The 23270-nt window shown below is 36.8% G+C and overlaps 1 protein-coding gene across 6 annotated transcripts in view; it reads left to right on the top strand.

The window, feature by feature from the left end:
* CACNA2D3 (calcium voltage-gated channel auxiliary subunit alpha2delta 3) overlaps nucleotides 1–23270 on the top strand; it is a 394450-nt gene that overhangs the window by 227069 nt on the left and 144111 nt on the right. For all 6 annotated transcript variants that reach the window (XR_007206017.1, XR_007206016.1, XM_048315277.1 and 3 more), the window contains exon 12: nucleotides 21616–21694. Coding sequence is in view for 4 of the 6 variants with exons in the window: in XM_048315277.1 (XP_048171234.1) it covers nucleotides 21616–21694 (79 nt within the window). In the remaining 2 variants the exon portion in view is untranslated. The remainder of the gene's footprint in view (nucleotides 1–21615; nucleotides 21695–23270) is intronic.

Below are 23270 nucleotides of genomic sequence, written 5' to 3'. Positions count from 1 at the left end.
GGATGCAGCTGTGATCCTGAAAAGGCTTCAGTATGGGCTCAGCTTTGTGCGCTGGGAGTATTCTGAGAGTCTTCTGTGAAAAGCATTTTAATTTGTGACCTTGTCTGTTCACTTGTAATTTCACTGAGTCCTGACACCTTTTATCCTTACTGCCCTCATGAACTGCCTAAATTTTATTTGAGCTCAGGGTGCCTAGAAATCAAGTCTGGCACCACATACTCATGATGGAAGGACAGTAATAGGGGAAATCATTTGAATCTTCCACATTAAATAATTTTTAAAAGTAATATTGTGGCATTTACGAACCTTTTGGACAAAACTGTGTGTCAGGAGACTGTGAATTTCTCATTAGCTCATGTATCACTAGCAGTTTGACCTCATGATGGGATGAAGGCACTGGGAGATGTATCCCTCAGGATGCAGGGATTGCATCAGAAAGTGATGCAGGATCTGGGATCTTTTTCTGCTTCACCAGCTGCCCAGCATATGGAGTATCTGAGGCCATCTTAAGGCCTTTTTCTGCTTGTTCTTTGCAGGGAAAAATAAAATCAGAAAGAGTATGTGTTGTTTCTGCCTAATTTTTGGAAGAGGGTGAAAAACCAGGCACATAGCAGGCATATATAGCTCAGTGGCCTTAAACTATGCCTGAAAAGTCTTCCTGGATGAAGAGACAGGAAGGACTAGGAGGTGAATTTGGGTTTGTACAATGTATTTGTGAAAAAATTCCAGGAGATTAAATGAAGTATTTGTCTATATCTGTGCAAAATCTCAGGACCCGTGTTTATGAATTCTGATATAAAGAACTGTTCCCACTGTGTCTAAAGAAAGCACTGTTAGTCAATATTTGGAATTAATTATTTGCTATAATAGATGTATTTGCCAACTAGAAAAGGAGTTTCTACTTTGCAGAAAGTTTTCTAGCTTTTTTTGTCTTTTAGTGATCCGTTTCCTGCAAAAGATTCCGTGGAGATCTATCTATATATTTGCCTAAACTTATCTGGGAACCTGCAACCACAACCTACAGATTTTTAGGGAAATATCTCATTCAGGTTCCCCTGTGATACACTGTGACTGTGATCTACCTTGTAAGGTCAAATAAAAAATTTATCAGGAGAGTTTGTGGTGAGGAGCATGGTTCATGAAAAGCTTCACACCATTCACTTTATGTGTTCTGCTCCCTGGCTTCACCCAGAAGAGTTTTGTAAGTTTTGTGGATTGCAAACACTCTATACATTACATCTGCTCCACGCTTAAAACACAGAATATTTGAACAAATAAAAGGTATTGAATATCCTGGCTTAGAAATGAGATCTTCTGAATTCTCTTCCTGCCCTGTTTTCAGGGCAACAGACTGCTTAGAGACTTTGAGATTTTGCATATCCTGGCTTTTTTTTAAACGGAGGGATGAATAAATCCACCAAACTTGCACTTTTTTGCAGTTCTGTCTGCATAAATTCATTTTATTTAACTTCTTTGTACCCCAGTCGAATGGGCAGCATCTGCAGTGTCTGACCTGCTGCACATGAAATGGCACATGCAGGCTGTGCCAGTGCAGCCAAAGTTTTGCATGCAAGTTTTAATATACTGTGGAAATGCATAAATAGTTGGCTGTAGAGTTTAGATTAGTGGCCCATTTGATTCTGAGATCTCTACAGCTACCAGAGACAAAAACCACCACAAAAAATAACAAAAATAAACCTGACACTGAATGGATAAACCTGAACAAAATTTCTTTGATTGGAGCATTTGGGATAGCTGCCAGGCTGGACTTTGAGATGTTTATAATGGGTTAGGTGTTGATTGAGGAGAGGAGCATGAAAGGTACGGTTTTAGCACCCCCAACCTATGCTAAAATATGCAAGGAGGTGGGGACTGCTGTTTGGACAGGGGACAGATCAATTAAATCTTTTAGGTCAGGGTGCTTTAAAATGCAAGTTTGTAAGTTAAGATATAACCTAAACATTTTAATCACAGGAGATTCTGAAGTTTTATCCATCTGGTGAGTTCTTGGTGGGGAGTCAACATTGAAACAGACTCTCGCAGATCTTCAGCAATTCATTTCTTTTCACCCTTGTAGCTTTTGAACAGGTTGAGTATTTAAAATTCTTTCTCCCCTGCTAATTAGAGACCATAAGGAGATGTGGTGATGAAGCTTTTCTTTCCATTTCAGATCAGACACAGTTTGATTTATTCAAAGACATTTTGAATCCTTTTAATAAAATAAATAAATCCTGACAAAATGTCACTGTTGAATTGTAATCTTAACTAAGAATACAATTTTACCATTCTGATTTTCAAACTCCCAAACAAAATTAAAGGTTAAAAATGGCTTTTTATAGAAAGAAAGGTATAGACACTGACAAAGGAAAAACCAAGAGTAGATGCATTATTACTTGTAGCCCTTGGAGATGAACAAATTCCCTGTTTCAGTAGTTTTATCAAACAGTGAAACCTGGACTAAAAATCAGCTGTTACCCATTTTGTTTGCAAGTGGCTCTGCTGTCAGTAAATTAAAGCAAGTTCTTAAATTAAACTTTTGACCAATGGATATTTTTATATGCAAATATTGCATGGTTTGCTAGATGGGAAAATTGGCATGGAACAGGAGTGATGATTTTAATCCTGAAGAAATAAAGTAAAATTTGACATGAAAATGTACACTTGAAAAATTATTGCTTGCTTTGCTTTATCCTATCAGCATACTTTAAATTTTGATCATCTTGCTTTGGAATATCTTTTGGAAACTAAATTTCTTTTTTTGAGAATTGTAATTTTGGCTGCAAGTTTTATTTCTAAAAGACCTTAGGACATTTGAGTAGTTTTCTAATGTGAGACATATTGTACTGTTGTTATTTTCCTATTTAGAGGTTTGGTTTTTTCTGAAGTTTTGTGCTGTGCCACCCAGGTCAGCACAGCAAGCAATTAAGCAGATAAATAATTCTACTAAGTAGTCAAGAGCAGAAATATCATGAATGCCAACAGAGAGTTACCTCAGTGGAAAAAACAGGCTTCAGCAAGGTGAGACAATAGAGCTCGCGTAAAAACAGAGATGAAGAAAGTGTCTGTTCTGATAAACATAAATCAGAGTACAGCAATTGCTATTCTGTGTGGGTAAAAATAGTGGTAATAATTTTAGTAGAATGGGCTGGACAGAAACAAAGTTATAAAGCAGTGAGCAGGATGAGATTGAACAGTCTCCTTTGAGATCCTGGAAATAAACAAAAGACTGAAAAATGGGTGAAAAGTCAGTAGAATTAAGGATTTCTTTTTAAGAGTTTGGAATAAAAATGCCACATATTCATACAAACATGTGGTAAGCTCAATTCTGCTTTATTAGACAGCTTAAAGGCTAAAATAGCCCTATGAAATTCAATGGAAATAAAATTTACCAGCTAAATTATCAATGCTGAAAACAAATTTCAGTAAGAAAGTAACATGTATCCATGACTGTTTGCTTAAAATAGCTGGCAAAACCATAGAACACACAATAATTTTAATTTTTATATAGCAAATTCACATATAGGTTCACTGGTCAGTACTGAGTACCAGCATCTAGGCACAGGTCAGGCAAAAATTCAAACACTGAAGTACTTTTCTCTTTTGGTATTTTCATTTGCTTAAATCCTTTCAAGTGAAACTGTTTTTTAATTGTTCTGTGAAGAATGTTGGCATCTTAATTTAAAAAAAATGGTTATTTAAAAAAACCCATTAGTTATTATTTTGGTTTTATTTAGCATGCATGAAAGTGGATCAATGTTAGCATGGAGTGAGCCAGAAATAGTACCAACTACTTAACATATATTTCTCTCTTGTAGTGTCATATACAGTAGTGTTCATACCACATGCTGCTCTGATAGTCACAAACATTCCTGGTAGACACAAATTCCGTTTTTTCATATCATTCTTTGTTTCTGTGGCGTTTAGTAAGGATGTGTATTCATATAAAAAGACATCCCCAAATGGGAAAATTAGCTCTTCACTTACTGAGTCACTGTGAATAGGATATTTGGCAGACCTGTGCAGACGCTTTCTGTACATTACCAGCAGAAAAAGGAACAGATTTCAGGCCTTTGAATCCCAGATCCCTGCATTATTCTTTATTGTCTGGGTGTCAGTTTTCTGAGTGGTGTAAATTCAACCAGTATTTCCTGAGGCAAAATGTCAATGAATTCATCTATCCAATTATTGGGCCTTCTGTAAATTTGTTATTACATTTTTATTATATAGGTAATAGTAAAATGCCTTGGGCATCCTTGCACAAAATAGCTAAACCAATATTAAGCTGCCAGCAGAACAGCAAACTCTTTTCCTGTGTGTATGTATTTGAGGAACTCACTTTGCTCGAAGTCTCCATAATAAGATGGCTCTTCTATTATGTTTTTATGAAGGTCATTGGTTCTGGACAATTTCCAAGAGATGGTGGAATAAGAGTTTCTAATGGAAAATGCTTTATTGCAAACCTCTTTTGAATTAAGGTCAGGGCAGCTTCAACACTCGTACAAGTGGAGTAATCCTAATGAGACTCTCAAGTAGACATTGTTCAAATTATTGGGATTGAAAGATTCAACCTTCATTTTGAAGTTAATGTAGAAACTATATTCTGTATTGCCCTGTACTGTTGAACTGAGTCAAGATACTTTTCTGTGTGGAATATGTTGCCATAACCTGATTTTGAGAAAATGAGCGATGGTAGGAAGGGTAACATCTGAGACAAATGCTTGCAATTCCCTGGCTAGTTGCCCAAGCAGAAAGCTTCTTGGGATCAGCTGCTGGTTCCAGGGCAGCTGGGGGTGTTGGTACAGCCCCTGTGTCAGTAATGTGTAAAACAAGCATAGGAATACACACTGCATGAGAAGGGAAGAGATCCTTTTCAGTACATAAGCTGAATTCTTCCTTGAAGTGTACTGGCATCACGTGAGTTTTCTCCTGATTCAACATCAGCCAGCAAACTGTCAGCCTTGTCCTAATCTCCCTCTGACAGTGGCCCAGATAATCAATAGCACTGGCTGGCTGAGGAGAGACTTGAGACGGCTGACTGAGATTAATGGCTCCATATGCACAATCACAACAAATAAGGCAAAGTATTTTAGAAGTCCATGTGCAGCTCCCCTGCAGTACTAACATTTTCGGGATGTTTAGAGACCTCTTGTACATCTCTTGTCTTAGGAATGCATTGAATTTTGTTTTACACTTATATACTTATCTATTTCTAGTGATGCTTTCGGAAAAACGTTACTTGAGGAAATTTGCTGTTATGGGAAATTACAGAATTCTAGGAACATACCCCATCTTAGAAAATGTCTGACAGTGAATAACAGATACATCACACAACACTGAAAGATGAAGTTAAGAGTTAGGAACAGGAACACTGTAGGAGAAGGCACTTGGCAGTAAAAGCTCTTTAATAGTTTTCCAGGAAAAAAAAAAAAAGGTTTTGGAAAGGGCTTGCAGATTAGTGTGTGGCTTGTATTTGCAGTAAGTGTTACCTGAATATGGTGGGTGCTTCATGTCCACTCTAAACTGCATCCATAGGGCCGTTGGGTTGATCTGAAAATGAAATCTAAAGTGTCAAAGTTGGCAGCTATAAACTGAGGGATGACAGTGTGTGTGCTATCTGTCTCAAATGAATGCACTGTTATTTGAAAGTTGTATTTATTCTTCTGTGAGATTCCTGTACCTGAGTGAGCTTTATACGTGTTCTGGTTCAGAAAAATACCGTGCCTCTATCTCATTTATTGGATTTCAGCATGGTGGAGCTCTTGTAGGTAGCTTAAAAAGATATGAAGTTTTATTAAAGTGGATAATCTTCAAGTAAACTTTTTTTTTTTTACTTTGAATAAATAAATAAAAATTAGTTGTCTAGAAAAATCTGAAAACAAATTCTGATTTCAGTGACTGTAATGGTACCATAATTATGTGCTTCACTTCAGCAGTATGGCTGACATCAGAGGAAATGTTACAAGGACTAAATAATAAAGGTGCTTTTCTGTCCAGGGCCTCCCTTCCTCTTTTTTCCAGGGAACATGTGGGGGAATTTGCAAGTATATCTCATACCTTTGTAGCACAGAGAGCACCACAGCCTAAGTGAGGCAGTATTGAGAAGTGTCTTTTAATAAGAACTTGAATGAGTTTTTTGGAATTTCACTTGCAGGTATTCTTATCCTCATACCTTCCAAGGAGACTAAACTGATAAGATCAGCATTTGTACTCGGAATTAATTTTCTATGTATGGGTTTATGCAAGAATAGCTGTTGTTTTCAGTTCAGATATCTTTATTTCAGATCAGTATTTAAATATAGCAGTCATCAAATGCTGTGCATGATGGTGACAGGGAACAGTACTCACACCAAATGTTTTTCCTGTGGTGGGAAAGGCAGTGGCCAACCCAAAGGAATTGTGGAGTTGGACACAAGAACAAGAAGGGGATGATGGACAGATTGGCAAGCAATTTTAATGGAGCTACATTTGTTTTCTTGCTCTGGCATCAGCCTGGATTCCTGGAGTTTCATTGCCCCCAGCTGGCCATTCCTTTTCCTCTGGTACCCATCCGCATTTCTTGTCTCCCCGGGCTCAAGAAGGGTGCAGGATCCATCTTGGGGAATCCACCCTCCCTCTGTGCCAGCTGTCCCTACTGCAGGGCCCCTGGCACTGCTGGACCCTCAGGTTCAGCTGGGCAGAGATTTAATTCCATGTGTTCAATGTTGTCTGGCTTAATTAACCTAATTCTACCTTTGATTGAACAACCCCTTTTTCTCTTTTGACTGTCTCATTAAAAGGTTGAATAAAATCTGTCTTAATTTATTGCACACTAGTTTTCCCTTCCCAGAGGCACACTTTTTAGAGAAAGCTTGCGTGCCCACATGTTCTGTTCTCTCTTCTGTGTTTTTGTGTTTGCCTGTTGCTCTCATTTTATATGAAGTCATATGTAGGTATGATGTATATATGTATAACATAGATAATAAAATATGATTTTAGGCTCATATCTTGACTTCCTAAGCTTTACTATTATTGCATTTCGTTTGTGTTTCAGTTGGACACTGTGTCCCTGTGTTGCCTGACATTGCATTAATTATGTTTATTCTTCTCTTCACACTAAGAGCTCTCAATGTCTCATTTGCAATCCAGTTTACAGTTTTTGCAACTGTGTCCTTTACAGTTCTCAGAAGTACTCTCTTCCTTCTGCTGTAAGATACTTTATTCTTTAATCTTGTCTTTGTCTTTTCTTCCAGCTTTGATTCTTTGTCTTGGCACTGAGGGCATTACTTTGTTCTTTTTGTCTTTACATTCCTACTCCAAGAGTCTCTTACTTTTTTTTCAGCATTAAGCACCTGCATATTAATGTTAATGTTAATATCAATATTAATATTAAAAAGTTAGAGATTGATAAGGGGGTTTTTAGATATTTTAAATGACTCCATGTGTTAAAAATGTTCTAGAGTTTGGAATTGCTGATTTGATTTTAGATTTTGTAATGGGCATTGTGATGGAGGCAGTAAAATGTCAGAATAGGGGGCTTTTTGAATAGATTCAGTTATTCTCCAGAAAGGATTACTGTAAGGAAAAATGAATATGTGTAGCATGTCAGGAAGATTTTTAAGAAATCACTCGGTGTCAAAAATCCTTCTGCAAAACAAATTCTTTTTATCCTTTAAATTTGGAGTTCCCCATTTTTCACCACTAACTTAACTTTCCTGTGTTTCCTAATGTCAAATGCAAGTTCAATAGGAGTGTGCTGATGCTCAGTGTCCTCATTTTGGTTCTCAGTTCTCCTTCTTCCCATGTTTCTCTAAAAGAAGGAGGAGGAAGCCCTTTGTTTAGGCTACATGTTTTAAGAACGAAGAGTGTTTATAGAGTATTCATCTGTTTTTTCTTCTCCATGATACATATGGTGACATCACTGCATACTTTTATATGGTGTGGACAATGCAAAACCAGCAGTGAAAATGGAGAGAGCAAACAGATCATGTTTTTATAATTAACTACAGGACTTAGAGCATAGCTTGTGAGTCATGTTAGAGAAAAAAGCTTACTTAGCTCTGAGCCCAGAGGAAGGACCTCGCTAGGCTGTTTTTCATATTTAGTGTCCACAGTAGTTCAAGTCTTCATCCTTTATTCTCTCTAATATCAGGTTTAAAAGAGTCAAAGTATTTCTTTGCAAACACCTCAACTGCTGTTGTTGATGTTTAACAAATATCAGAACAATGATGAATTCAAATTGACAGGTGAAACCCCTCGATGTTTTGTTAACCACAGTACCTGGAGTCACCACTAGGTAAAATCCTTAAATGAGTTGTTCAGGATGCAGTCAGAGAAGAACAATGAAGCAAACCTGCTTTTTGTATTCAACTAAGATACCCATTATGTTACAATGTCTGTAGCCTTATGTAAAATGTGTTTTATTGTTGGATGACATTCTCAGTGAAAGTGCTTTTAAATTTACCTAGGATAGCTAATGGTAAGTAGTAAAACCCCATTTCTTGTGTACATGCAGGGTTCCTGCTTTATCACAGACCTTTCTAACTGTCTCAGGCCCTGCACTACACACCAAGTCCAGCCTCATAGCTTTTTTCCATGTCTGCTTTTCACAGGTAGAGCTGAATAACCACCTCCCTTGCATTCACATCAAGTATGTATTGCCATTTCCTTCAGCCACATCCAGCAAGTGTTTGATATTTGCTGTTATTGCTGTATTTTGGCATTTTTGACCCACAGTGAATTTGTGATTCTTTCAGAAATCTAAATCTTTTTCTGGTGCTCCACTAAGTTCTTCCTCATCTTTCATCCATGCATTAGAACTTTCCCTCCTAATGATAGACTTATTTGACACAAATTTAATCCTGTTAATTTCAGACTGTTTCCCTTGCTCCCAAATACTATTTTGAATCTAGTTCTATATTCCAGGGGGAAGAATGACTTCCAGCTTCATGTAATTTGACAAACTTTTAAGGGCTCTCTTTAGTCAGTCATTTAAATCCTGAATCAAATTATTAAATTGCACTTTCTACTGGCCAGATCTTTTCCCCCTCTACCAAATTCTCTTCCTAACATGACAATAATAAATCCACTTTGAGAGCACAGCTGTCTGAGAAGTGCATTCACCTTATGTTCATTTCATTAGGCTTGGAGTCCTTAGAGGGAAACAACATCACTGAGCACATAATATGCTGTGGCATTTTTTTTATCAGGCCCAATTGGAAGCTCTTAGGGATGGTATGCTGCCTATGAGTCCAAGATTGGGGAGGATCACTGTACTTCTCCTAAAAAATACTTAGAGAATTTAATCAGGATATTTTTCTCCTCCTCTTTTCACCCACCTGAGTAGTACAAAAGGCACTTGTTTTTAAAGGAAATAAGATTGGTTAAACAGAATTACTCTTAAATTGATGTTGGCTGTTTCTTCCCACATTATTGTGTTGTATTTGATTGAATTAATTGTTTAATCACTTTTTCTAGTGTCTTTTTGGGTCGTAAAATCTGGGAAGTAATATTCAGATTTTTTCCTTGGTTTTGAAAATACTTAAAAATAAATTTTGCTTTTCTTGTCCTTGGTGTTTCCCTTGTTACCCACAGATCTTAAAAAATATTCACTGATATTTTAAAGATTAATTTGATTAGTTTCTCCAACACTTCAAGGAAAATTTTATCAGGCTTCATTGATTTAAACATGTATTACTTATCTACCATTTTTTTCCAAATATGACCTCAGCTCCTAATCCCACAGTTAAAAATGCTTGTGTCATAGTAACTACTCAAATTAAACTGTCTGGTGAAGGCTGAAATAAATAAACCTTTGACTAATTTAACCTTCTCTACAGTTGGGTTCTGTACAATTCTTGTTAGGATTTGCTTGCACACACATTTTGTTATGGCTTGGGCTTCACGTGTACTTCCTGAACAAAGCAAATGTTTTTGACTGTAAAAATTTGAATTTAGATTATGGTCCTAGATCCAAGGTGTCCTCTGGCCAAGTAGTCCTGATTAGTAAAGAGAAACTTTGCATTGGCCCCCATTATTCCAATGTATATATTCTACTGGCATGGTGCTTTTCAAGTCAGCAGGGTTACAGTCATGGTTTATAAACCATTTAAAAGTGTGGCCTATGAACCACAGCATCCTAGAGTATTTTAGAATACAGTTAACTCTTACAGAACACAGTTCTTATATGATTTAGTGTTTTAAAGATAACACCTAGTACCCTCAGTTTCTTGTGGAAGTGAGTTGGCAGCCTGTGTGGGTTAAGGCAAAAAATGTGATGGTCTCTTTTTGACTCTGCAAGTCTGTGTGAATTCTCTGCAAGCATAATTTTCAGTTCTGTTGCCTCAAATAGTGTGCTTAATGTCACACTGCACACGTTTGGAGAGCAGGAAATGCAGTTAAACTTTCTGCATTAAACTCAAGTAGAGTTGTTTCGAAAAATCCACTGTCCTTTCTGTCGTGTGAATTCTCCTCTTTCATGTGATTCCTCTGAATTTATCTGCTTTGCAGAAGAAAATCAGAATTTTTCCAAGTTAGACAAATTGGAAGAAATAAATCATAAGGTCAAAAGACCATGCACTTACCTTTAGCCTATAAATGATGCTGCAAATTTTCGTGACCTGGTTAAATTCAAGGGTTAAACAAAGTGCTGTACACTGTTTCTGTACACTGTCTTTACACATTTGTTCTGTATCCATGGACTTATTTTAATGTAAATAGTCACCTCGACAGCTGTGTCCCCTTAAGCACATTTTATTTAGCAGCTGGGTTTACACGTCACTTGGCAGCCACGGATTTTCAATTTTTCCCTGTGCCAAGGGGGCAGCTGGAATAATTTGAGTGCTCATTAATTTGGGAGAAATATGAGCTGCAAGTCAGACAACATGAGTCTTCTGTATGGTGTTGTACAAGGATAAGCGGATCAGGGTAGAAGCAATTTGCCCTGTCCCAAGGGGGTCTTCGTTTTTTAATAAGCTGGTTATGAAAATTCTATTTCTTTGCAGTTTAAAGAGTCTAATTAGAGCCTGTAATTTCTCTCATATAACTGGAGTGGATGAAGGTTAACATTAGGCCTCCAGAGTCTTTTCACATTCATTTACAGACTTAAATCAGGTAATAGTTTGTAGCTAATTAGAATGGTGTATTAAATATTTAGTTTGACTTCATTTAACTGTGAGAACACATGGATGCTGTAGGGCTACAAAAATTATAAATTAGAGGTACATTTAATTTTTAATCAAAGATGAACTTAAAGGCATAGTGATTTTCATACTGACTGGTATACTGTGACAGTCTGAGCAGCAATTGCTTTCAGTTAGTTAAAATGTCAAGATAAAGGAATTTCACATCTATTTTATGTTCTTGCTGTAGCACTTTGAAGGTTCAAACAATTCATGGTGTATATACATAGTGTCTGAAGGATTAAATATTTTTCGGCATAGAAGACAGTTTTTATGTAAAATCTCATTTATTTTTCTATCCAGTAACTCAGATTTCAGGAAGATTTTCTTAAAGAAGTTGTAGTGTTTCTACTCACAGGAAGCCCAACAATAAACACACATTCCTACCAGAGTTTGCCAAACAGTGGGTCTGCTGTTCTATCAGAGCAGCGTCTGCATTTACAGCTTCTTCTGCTTTTGGCTGATTTTGTATTTCAAGGAACAAGTAAAGTAATCTTAAATTCTATCCACAACCTTTTTCCTGTTCTTGTAAGTCTTCGGTTTTATTTTCAGGCACACGGTGTAAATCTTGGGGCTGTCCTGTGCAAGCCCAGGGGTTGGACTTTGATAATCCTTGTGGATCCCTTCCAACTCATATTCTATGATTCTATTCTATCCACAATTTGCAAAACTCTTTGCATTCTCTGAGTAGACCTCATACAGTTTTCTGTGCTACATTATGACAATCTTCCTGTTGCAAGTTGGATTCTTAGGACCTGAACCTTTTGCCACTGAACTTAGTATAACACCTATCATAAAATTCAGCTGTACAGAACCAAATGTAGGCTTACAAAGTGGAGCTCAGCACCACACTGACTTCTACCTAAAACGGTTGGTTCACAGCACAGGCCAGGGGGATTTACATCTCCTTGTAGTGAAGGAAAACTTGCTCAGTTCAAGCCTGCATGAAAAAAGACAGATATCCTGAGTCAGGAAATACAGAAGCTCACTTCAATACAATTATGTGAAGCTTCTACAAAAAGGATCATATTTTATTAAACTGGACATTTTAGTAATGCCTCTTGGTCAGAGCAGGAGTGGCCATGGTTTGAATTTCTCTGGCTTTATTTTAGTGATTTTTTTCTTTGTGTGAAATGTATTCTACAAAGAAATTTTGTTGATTAAGTATAGAGCATCCAACTACTGCTACACACCTGCATGATGCAAAATGACATTGCACAGATGTAGTTGTGATGTACTAGAGAGCCCAGAAGGAACTTACACCTTTTAAAATGATCCTTCTACACTCTGATGTCTACCAAACAGCACTTACATTCTGTTAACTTTTATCTGGTGAGATTTTTGATGCCTTTTTACCACTTTGCAGAACCCATATATATTTCCAGTGGGAACTGTGTGTGCTAGTTCCCTTGACTATGAGTACCTTGGTGCTACTGCCTGTTTGCTTGTGTGTTAATCCCATTGTAGTTTAGACTGGATCCTCAACTGCTCATCTTCCCAACCTTTCCCACAGTTCCAGTGAGCTGATTTCTTGTCCCCTAAACTGAGTGCAGCTCCCTTTTTCTTGCCTGAAGGGTCACTTATAACCTCAGCAATTGGTCTGGAGAGCAGAGGAGTCCCTTGTTCATTTGTGAACACAGCTGTAGGTCTAAAACTGGAATACCAAAAGTGGTGAAATACTTCAAATTGAAAAGGGAAGAATCTTGATAAAGTGAAAAGGTGAAAAAATAAGTGAGACAAAATAAAGAAGAAATATATTGTATATTTTTCAGAGAAAAAAAGAGAAAGACAAAAGGTGTCTTTAACCTCAAAATAGTCAAACCTTTCTGACTATCAGCTTGTTCAGGCCTCAGATTCTTGGCCCATGATCTGTAGCTTTAATCTCGAGTTTCCTCTCCAGCATTTTTTGAATGCTAGAAACTCCATTACAGATTGGTAGAAAATCAGTGATAAAACTTCTAAATATCACCTTATTTTCTTACACTGCTTTCCCAGTTGCCAATTTTTATAAAATGGTTTATGACTGCAATAATCCCCTCAAAATCAGCTGTTATGGGAGATAATAGCTGGTTGTCAGAGCATTAACCACCCTTGACTTCACTTTGGGCCTTTATGTAACAAAAGAATGAACTGATGGTAAAGTTGCCAGGTGTATTAAATTATGTGATGAATTATAGAGACTCTGTAGTGGGGATTAGTGTCCAAAAGAGACTAGTGGAGATTGCCAAACCCATTATCTGATAGGACTGCAGGCTGGACAAAATCCCAAGGGTGAAAGGCCAGTGCTTTATCCATTATGTCATCCTATAATCTGTGTCTGCACCATGCACAGTGAAGTACACTGTAAATGAGTTACCATTGTTCTATGTTACATCCTGGAACTGTGCAATAGCAGAAGTGGAGACGTTGGCAGTATTTGGTTACTTAGAATTTAGTCTGATTTTGATCTTTTCTCATGGATTCTTGCAAAAAAAATTAGTTGATATGCAGGAAAGTTGAGTAGAGTAGTAGCAGAAATTGTATGAGCCTGCTTTTTTCACAGGAGCTTCAGTTAGATCCAAGAAAGTTGGTTATGTCATGGCTTCTGCTCTAATCCCTTCCCCTTCTCCTCATTCAGACAAATTAATTTGTTTAGGCTGCTATTTTGCATTTAAGGAAGAAAATGTATGTTCTACATTTCAGCAAATCCTCCAGGATTTTGAAGAACGTCAATATTAGGTATAGTTGAATTATGCTTGAGGAGTTCGTGTAGGCTTGGCTTGTTACACTTTTGTAATGACTGACTTGGAATCTCGCATATCAGGAATGGAATCAAAGATTTCCTTTGCTTTTCAGATGATAGCATAGAATTTGTTCCTAGCTCCAATAAATCTCTTTCATTTTACTTTGAAAGATTAATATTGTTATGACAGAAAACTAATGTCAGGTAATTCTTGAAAAAAAGGGTGAGTTAAAATTTTCTTCTCCCTCTATACCCCGTGTAGTTGAAGACATTGTACCATGGCTGGAGGTACCAGTGGAATGACATAAAAAGTAAAACTCAGGGAAATATTTCTAAAATAGTTCTTCAGTAATAATGTGTAGTATTTACACAATATTCGGTGGTGCTGTATAAAGATTTTATTCACACTCTCTCTGTATATCTGAAATATTTATAGTACAACCCATCGGGCTCAAAGTAGTTTGTTATAGCTTGTACTGAAAGTAAAAATTACATTGAAGGCAGCAAGTTGGTTTGGGATAATCTCAGGTTTTTGGGAGTTTTTGCAGTGTAGTCTTTGGGACATTTAATATTCACAAAATCTGTGAAAATTGTCTTTGCTGAATTAACTTGTTAAACTGCTGGGAAGAATGTAGTACGTTCAAGCTGCATGCTGTTGTATCACGCTTAGTACATCATTGGTTGCCTATTTGACATCATTTACAAGTGCTGCACACCAAGCAGGAAAGAGAACTAGAAAGTATTGGATGCTTATTAGACATTTTTTGTGGGTTTTTTTGTTTTGCTTTTAAATACCATCTCTGAAGTGGTTATTTCATACAACCTATTTTCTCTGCCACAACTTTATATATTGTTTATTGTTAAGCTGCTGCTGTGCTGTTTGTGCCACCTGTGAAGGAACTGATCTTATTCAGTGCTGTGTGACCAATAATCCAGGATGTGTAAAACAGCTACAACTTGTGCCCCATGTAAAAAAATCTGTCTTGTTTTTTCACAGCCATGTCAACCATCAGACTCTTGTAGGGAAACCATAAGCCCTGTGCTAATAAGCCTTGAGTTGGACACTTTCTCATCACCTGCTCTGTCCTTGCACAGTGTAAAACAGCATAATCCCATCTCTCCCTGCTAGCAATATTTCTTATGTATTGGGTGAATTTTCACAGTGGGAAATGATTCTTTGTAAATCGGCAAAGTATGTCAGCACATTTTCAGGGCTAGAAGAAATATCCTCACTTGATGTGTGACGTAAAACCTGTGGCTTGTTTGAATTTTCCAAATGCTCCTCAGAGGTGAGTGTGACACAGTGCTGCTGTCCCCTGACCACAAGGGATTAACTGCAGCATCCATTTCCTTTTCTTTTCCATAAATTTTCTGAGGTAGGTCTATGCTAAGAGCTGTTGGGGATGTGGGTGTTTGGGGAAGCAGGGCTCAGCTTTTCCTTTGTTGCAGTTTTTGCTTACAACATCTTGTTTTCCAGTGAAGTAGACGTTTTAATTATTTGGGGTTGGTTTTTGCTAACTGTCCCATCAGTTTTTAGTGTACAACACATGGAGTTTCAATATCACTATAATACAAAATATTGTTATAAAATTGTCTGGGTACAGTGTGCAATTGCAGGAAGGAAAAAACACGAGGAAATGTATAAATGTAAACTTTCCCAAAAGAGGTATTTTGAATACTACAGGAGAAAAATTAACAATGAAGAACCTTTTACTGAGTAACTTAACATTTAAGGATTCAGTTTCATGAGGTAATGTCTTCAATTTCATGGCTTCCTTGCACTGAGTGCACTGTAAGTTGAGGCTTTCAGCACCTCTCAGGGCAAAGGTCTCTAACAGGACAGAAGATATTGAGGTAGTGCTGTCTTACATTACATCACAAGGCTTTGCACCCCTTCATTTAGAGCATCATCTTCATGGAAATTCCAGACAACTTATCAATGCAAATAGATACTCAAGTTGTTTGTTTTGGGGCTTTCTTTAATTACTTTATAATAAAAAATGCACTAAAGTAGAAAAAGCTATGAAGACATTTAGAGATGAAATTTCCAGAGTGACTTCATATTTCTCTTTTCCCATGCCTGTTCATTGCCCTGTATGTTATGCCCTTTGCAACAACCAGATGCACTAAATACACTTGGAATTCGTGTTTATTTTTGGATTGATCTGTGTGTGTATTGGTTAAAGTTAGAACCTATAATACATCTCACATTGATACGTTTCACAAGTTCAACATTTTTCCCTTTTCAGATTTGGTAAGGTTTCTTGTGCAAAGGCCTGGGGCCTGTTCAGATTTTTTTTATTGTGAATCTTACTGATTGTGATGAGTGAATCTGGTATGACTCTGAGAATCCTTTATGGCTGCATCCAGACTGCTCCTCACAGGCAAATATGGGGTTGGGCCATGTGCTTAACACAGGGACCAACTGCAGCATCAATTCCTCCTTTTCCCACTGGTGTCTTCTGAGGTGGGGTGTGCAAAAGGATTCTGGAGAGAGGGGACTAGGAGGATGAGATTATGTGAAGAGTGATATTGAAGACTAATCTGGAAGTGGTGACCAGCATGGTGTAATGTTGGGCAAGAAGCATGAGATGCCTAGGAAAAGATATCTTGAGGGCTCTCACCTTGAGAGCCCTTGTAAGAGATCAGTTATTTTTCGTGAGGCTGCTTAGGAGTTCAGACAATCACTCAGTCTCACGTTGATCCATTGTTCCCAGTTAGACCATTTGCTCCTCTATGCAGAGAATAGCTGAGGTGTACCTGGGCCACCACAGCTTATAACTATGCGAACTTGAATTTTGTCTCTATATCCCAGTTAAATCCCGTAGCTCTTGCCACAGGACTATTTTTATTTCTTGCAGAGCCAGAAAGGAAAGACTATTTTGCTGAAGGTGTCCATGAAATAGTTTGCAGCTGCAAGCAGAAGTCCCATTTCCCCTCCCACACAGTATTTTAAGTTTCTGAAAATACTATTTTACCAGCTGTTTGGCATGAAGATATGAATTCACAGTTCCAATGTGTAGAATCTTGCAGATTGACTTGTCTTGCTTAACAGAGATGGAAGAAGGTCCCTATTCTCTTCCTACGCTGCCAGTTTAATGAAGTTTCAGAGGTGAGGACAGTTCAGGGACTGCAGATTAGCCCACACATAATGGATGAAACTGTTAAGTGGATATTTCAGATGAAGTGGTTAGCACTGAAATAGCTGTCATTTTAGTCATCATTCTTAAGTTTCCTCACTAATGGTTGAATGTACGCATCTCTGAGATTTTATATAAACCTTCTGTCTGGAGTTTAAAGGTTCAAACTTCAGAATATTCTCTGGCTGTAAAAGCAAGAAACTTACTAACAATACTCTTATTTTTCAAAATTTGAGGAGCTGCAACAAAGAGTAGATAGCAACCCCTTATGTAGTCCAAACCATGATCTGTGCCTAGGTAAGGCAACAAGAATTTGAAAAACCAGAGACTGGAAAACCAGAGAGAAAGCAAGATAAAAATATTGATAATGCCTGCAGTTATATGTCTGCTTTTGATTTAGGTGTTTTACTCGGTGTAAGATTTGTGTCCAGTTTTGTCTGCGCTACTGAGCTTGGAGGTTTGATGCCTTAATATTGGTTAACTCTGCTGTGTAGATGGGAATAGTTGCCAACAAAGCTTGCGACACCTGCTTGTGACCTGACTGCACAGTCGTGCACACAGAAGCTGGCCATCATAAAATGCACCATTGAAATTAGTTGGTTGCATATTATCAATTTGATTCCACAGTTCAGAACCATTGGAGCTTATGCAATAATCTTTTAGTAAGAAGAGGAACTGAATGACATCCTTTCCAGGAAGTGACCCTTCCAGGTCAGGAATGGGGCATAACATAATGGTAACATATGGGAGGTTTCCACAGCTGCTGTTTTAAAGATAATTAAAATACATCAATCTCAAATGGTATTCTTTGCCATTCAACATTTGCTTCAGAAAAATATGAAGTGAGAAAGTCACAAGTTCTATTAAGTTTCTAGTTCCATTGTCCTTTCAGTTTCTTTGATATTGCTATGGAGCTCTCACTCCATATTCTGTGAGCATTGGCTTAAAAATAGCAGTCTGTGGCACCTACTGTGCAGAAACAGCAAGTATAATTGAAAAGATTGAAGTTTTTGCTCTTGGAGTAAGCTTTCCTTTGTGTTCAGTGAGTCTGACATCTACAATTTTCAGTTTTGTAGATAGGATATAAAAATTCAAGACTAGTACATCTGCCTGAGAATATTTTCTTTCTCCACACCTAACAGTTCATGATAAGCCTTAATATAGTTGATATAATACTTTGCATGTCAGGCACAGAAAATATTTTTATTTAGGTGTCTCTTTCAAGTATCTTGTAGAGCTTTAAAAATTACCCATCTCTTTCTGCCATATGTTTTTTGCCAGAGGTACTTACACCCTCTGATGCAGATTCCTTCTCTGATGGAAGTGGTCTCTTGATTCAATCACAGCACTCGGATATTCAAAGGTGTTTTTCTCATTTGGCTTATACTCAGTTAGCCAGAGCATATGTAGACTATGTAAATGTTGTTACTGGATCTTCTGGGATTGGCCCATAACAACTTTGAATTTATTCAGTCTGCCTTGACTGAAACATTCTCTCCATATGGATTCAAAGGAATTTTTAGTCCTAACATTATGCTGTACCATAAGATACCAACATAGGTGTATCAATGTGTGTCTATATGGTGTAAATACCTATTAAAGCTCATAATTTCTATTTTTTTATTTTCTTCAAGGTCAAATACAAACAGAATGAGACAGACACACCTTATACTTCCTCATCAATTATTAATTCTAGAGATTTCAATCATATGCCTCAATACTATACATATTTATCAGCAGACTACACAATATTAGTGTTATATGTGGGTTGTTTGAGTAAAATAAACATTTCATGCAATCATTTTGCAGAGCAGGACTGATTTGACACACTTTCCATTCAGTTACCTCACATAAAACAAGTAGAAAATTTGGTGGTCACTATTAACAGCTTTACCTACCAACATATATCTTGCCTGGGATCTGAGAATATGGGTGGTTATTAAATCTGGTCCCCAATGTCTAATCAATGTACAATGACAATTTCACTGGTTATTATGATGCTGTGTGTCCTGTTTTGCACCATACATAGCCCATCACTGCACAGGTCTCATCCATGGACAGCAGTTGAAGTAGTCTGAATTTATCTTCCCAAATTAATGTAATAGTTCTATAATACTGAGTTTGTTATATTTTTATGTATCTGGAGTAAACATATGGCCACAGTAACTTTTTTATTGGTGTTAAACATCCTGAATTATCACATAGAATACCTATGCAGAAGAACAAAAGTAGTATAAAAGGTGTGTAGAACCAAGCCTGTTCTGAAAAATGGGATTTAGAGTTTAGACTTATTCATGCAAGTTTCAGTCCTAATAATTTATTACCTAAGTCACTGCTGTGGTCTCTGAAAGCAGAAAATAATATGCCAAGCCTTTGTTTTATAAGAATGGGCTGCCCAGGGAGATGTGGAGTCACTGTCCCTGAGTGTTTAAGAAAAGACTGAATGTGGCACTCAGTGCCATGGTCTGATTGACAAGGTGGTGTCAGGTCATAGGTTGGACTCAGTGATCTCAAAGGTCTTTTCCAACCTAGTTAATTCTGTGATTCTGCCATACTTGTGCAGTGTATGGTTAATGCTTTTCACTACAAGCTCACAGCGAATTAAGTTTATGCTGATGGGTTCAATGAACTGAGCAAATGAAACTTTTGGAAGTAGAGAAATAATCAGAATTTTTTTCCATCAGAACTGATCTTGAGGATTTTTCTCACAATTTTCAATGAAGTATTAAACAATATTTGAAACACCTATTAATGTGTCTATAGGATCAGTGTAGAAGGAAAAATTTAAAGTATCAGTGGCTTTAATTTTAACTGAAATACCTTCCTGTGACCCTGTCATGGCTATTTTCTTACAATACTACTATAAATAATAAGTCACTCTATTGATTCATGAGAAATATAGAAAGGGTATTTTAAAATTATAATGTCACTTATATTTCACTGTATAAAAGACTTTTTACTTTATGCTGACAGTAGTAAACATAATTTGTATAACATGTACAATGGAAAGTGTGTAGAGAAAAATACTCAATGCCTTGGGACAGGGAAGGAAACAGCAGTTAATAAATTTGGATCACTCATCTTCTAGCTCTCTGTTTGATAGATTTCTTTATTTTTTCAAGTAATTACAATTATCAGTATTTTTATCATGATTAAAATATTTTCTAGCAAAACTGCTAGATAATAAATAAACTAGATGTAGAAAGTATATTCAGTGTAAAATCATTAAAATCCTTACAATGGATATCACAGAGACAGCTCATTCCTCATGATGATCCATGTTACCAGTTTGCTGAAATTTTATTTTTTGTAGGCTATTTTGCTGCCTGTGCCTGTTATCATGCTTACTGCTCATCTGTTTAGATAAGGCTGGTCTCCTTTTATTAGGAACACAGTCTAGTTTGATTCTTTGTAGATTAAAGCAGATCATTAAATATAAATCTCTCAGAGTATTCAGTCTCATCATAGGCTATTTTCAAGCATCATTTGCAGGAAGATAAAATGTGGCATTGATTTATGCTGTATTTTGAGAGTATAAATCTCACTGTGCACTTTTATGTGTCTTTGCAGAATAAAGAATTTCTTTATTAATGCTTTTCATAGCAATCAACAAAATATTAAAGCACCATTCTTTTGTTTAATGTTGTGTTCTTTAGAGCCTTAGAGTGGGACTATGCAGACTGTTGGACTCAAACTTGCAACACTACACCATCACTGTGTAGACTTTTTAAACCATATAAATCATGATTCAGTTCTGTGTGTATTTTATGTTTGAGAGACTGGGAAAAGTTTTGTCACTGGAATCTGCTCTCTAGGCATGATGATACCACAAATGTATGTATGCCTAAAAACAGGATGTGGCCATTAAGAAAATGAGTAAAAGGGCAGTGAGAGAATATAGTGTCACAACTGGCAGTAAAGAGGGAGAGTTTCAGAGTGTTTTAAAACTACTTCTGTAGGGAACAAAAAACCTTATGGGAGTTTAGTATAAAGTTGATTTATTCCACAAATAATATCATTTGTGAAGGAGGAAAAATGCTAATGGGAAAAATGATAAGGGTTTTTTTTAAAATTTGAAAATTAATTAAATGATACTAAAATGCTGCCTCTGGGTACCTGTGTCTGTGTTGACAATGACATTGCATCATATGAACCTTAAAAGCTGAGGGGAATTTGCTTGCCTGGTGTTGCAGATTCTTTATCTACAGGAGTATTTGCTAATTGAGTGCCTCTTCCCCAACATCATAGCAATTTTCTGAATTCATAAGTCCAGAATAGGTTTGTCTGAAATATACCATTTTGTACTCCAATGGTTTTAGTTTATTCTTAATTGCACATTAACCATAACTGTAGTTAAAGGTCAGATATTAAACACATTCAAAAAGATCAACCATCCTATTACACAGAAAAAAAGCAACCTTTTTTTCAGGAAGACATTACTGGCAGAAATATTTTTTTTTAACCTACTGTGCTGCTTAACCAGTAATACTTTCTTAAAAGGGGTGTATCCTGTGAATTACATACCTGTATCTGAAGTTCCACTGGATATGTTTTAAATGCAGTATTAATTGATTTATCTTTTGCATTTTACTTTCAGGTCCGCATTTTCACCTATCTGATTGGAAGAGAAGCTGCATTTGCTGATAACCTGAAGTGGATGGCCTGTGCTAACAAAGGTTCGTTAACCTTCCTCTGTGGAAGCCTTGTTTCCAAAACCCCACTGCTGAGCCTTCCTGCACATCTGACCCTTCTACAGATATGGTGTTGCTGACAGCTACTCACTGAGGATGGGTTGTTTTCTTTTCCCCAGAAAATGAAAAGACTTAATTGTCTTGTAACATACAATTTAAAGAGCAAAAAACCCCAATTTGAAATTTTCTTCTTTAAAATATTTATGAAGCTTTTAAACTATGTGATCTTAAATTTTTGTTCAGAGAACAAACTAATTTCAAAGCATTTGTTCTCTTCTATCTGTTATTACTCAGAGTGAGTTTGGTTTCTAAGAACATTGGGTACAAGTTCTGTTGAGTTAGGCATGGTATGTAAAACACCAGACATCCTGTCCCTCGAGGAACTGACAGTGTAATTGAAAAAAACTGGTTTATATCCTTTAAGGAAAAGAGCATTAAAACATTTAAGATGCTGACTTGCTGCAGTAAAAGGATTGAGTAGTATAAGTAAGAATGATTCAGGAAAAAAACAGCCCCAAACTCCAATTAATCTTCAGGTTTTCCTTTTTCTTTCCTCTTGGAAAAAAAAATAAAAGTTCTTTTTTTCCATTGTGCCACATTACATTATGATGAATTGCATCAGGTGCTATCCATTTAGTCATTATTTCTCTAACTACTGTTATGTCCAGCTGATGGAAATTACTCAGTTTGAAGTCTTGTCTTAATCAGCTAATATTACACCATAATTTAGTTTAAATAATAGTATAAGAATCCTTTGAAGCATCTTTTTTGAAGACAATTTAATCAACAAAATCTTTTAACTTTTTAGCCCAGCTCCACAAATTCATAAAGATCTAAGTACAGCAACTCAGAAATTAGGACCAGGCAATGGAAGCTGCCTTAGCAGATCATCTGGTCCACGTCTTCCTTATTCCCAGAGGGGAAAAGTGGTCACCTTTGTCATTCTTCAGGACTACTTTGTTCTTTTCAGAGCCATGGTTCTTTGAGTCAGAGTCTTACTCATATGAATCAACTAAACAGCTTAATGACTGTTACTTCTAAAAATTTATTTCCCTCTCAGTTTAATAGTTACAATACCTGCTCTCTGATAGCTTATAATGTAAAAACATTCTACCCCTAATCAGTAATTAAATATTTTTTTTTTTAGCTTTGAAAATCACAATAGGAAACAGCATGTCATGGCCAGACAGTACAGATTTAGATTTTTCCTTCGAGTTTTCAGTTACAGCTTGTCCATTTTATTTCAGTGAAATGAGGGATTACAGCACAACAGATGAGGAGTGTAGTCAAGCTGGTCTAAAGATTGGCTGAATAGCAGGACTGTAGTTTACTCCTTGCATGGGTGGGCCGAAATATGTTGTTGTCACTGAGGGTGAATGACCCTAAAATCAATTTTCCTTGCAGTGATTTTCCTCTTGGAAGCACAACATAGATTAAGGCTGTTTGCAGGGTTTCCAGCTGACTGGGCTGTGGACAGCAGCCCTTTCCTTCAAAATGGGTCACAGGGGAAATTCACACCACCTTGCAAAACTTCTTTAGCTTCTAGGTTCTGATTGTGAAA

This window comes from Corvus hawaiiensis, chromosome 11 (genome assembly GCF_020740725.1).
Source record: "Corvus hawaiiensis isolate bCorHaw1 chromosome 11, bCorHaw1.pri.cur, whole genome shotgun sequence".
NCBI lineage: Eukaryota > Metazoa > Chordata > Aves > Passeriformes > Corvidae > Corvus > Corvus hawaiiensis.
This window is presented reverse-complemented; position numbering and strand designations above follow the sequence as displayed.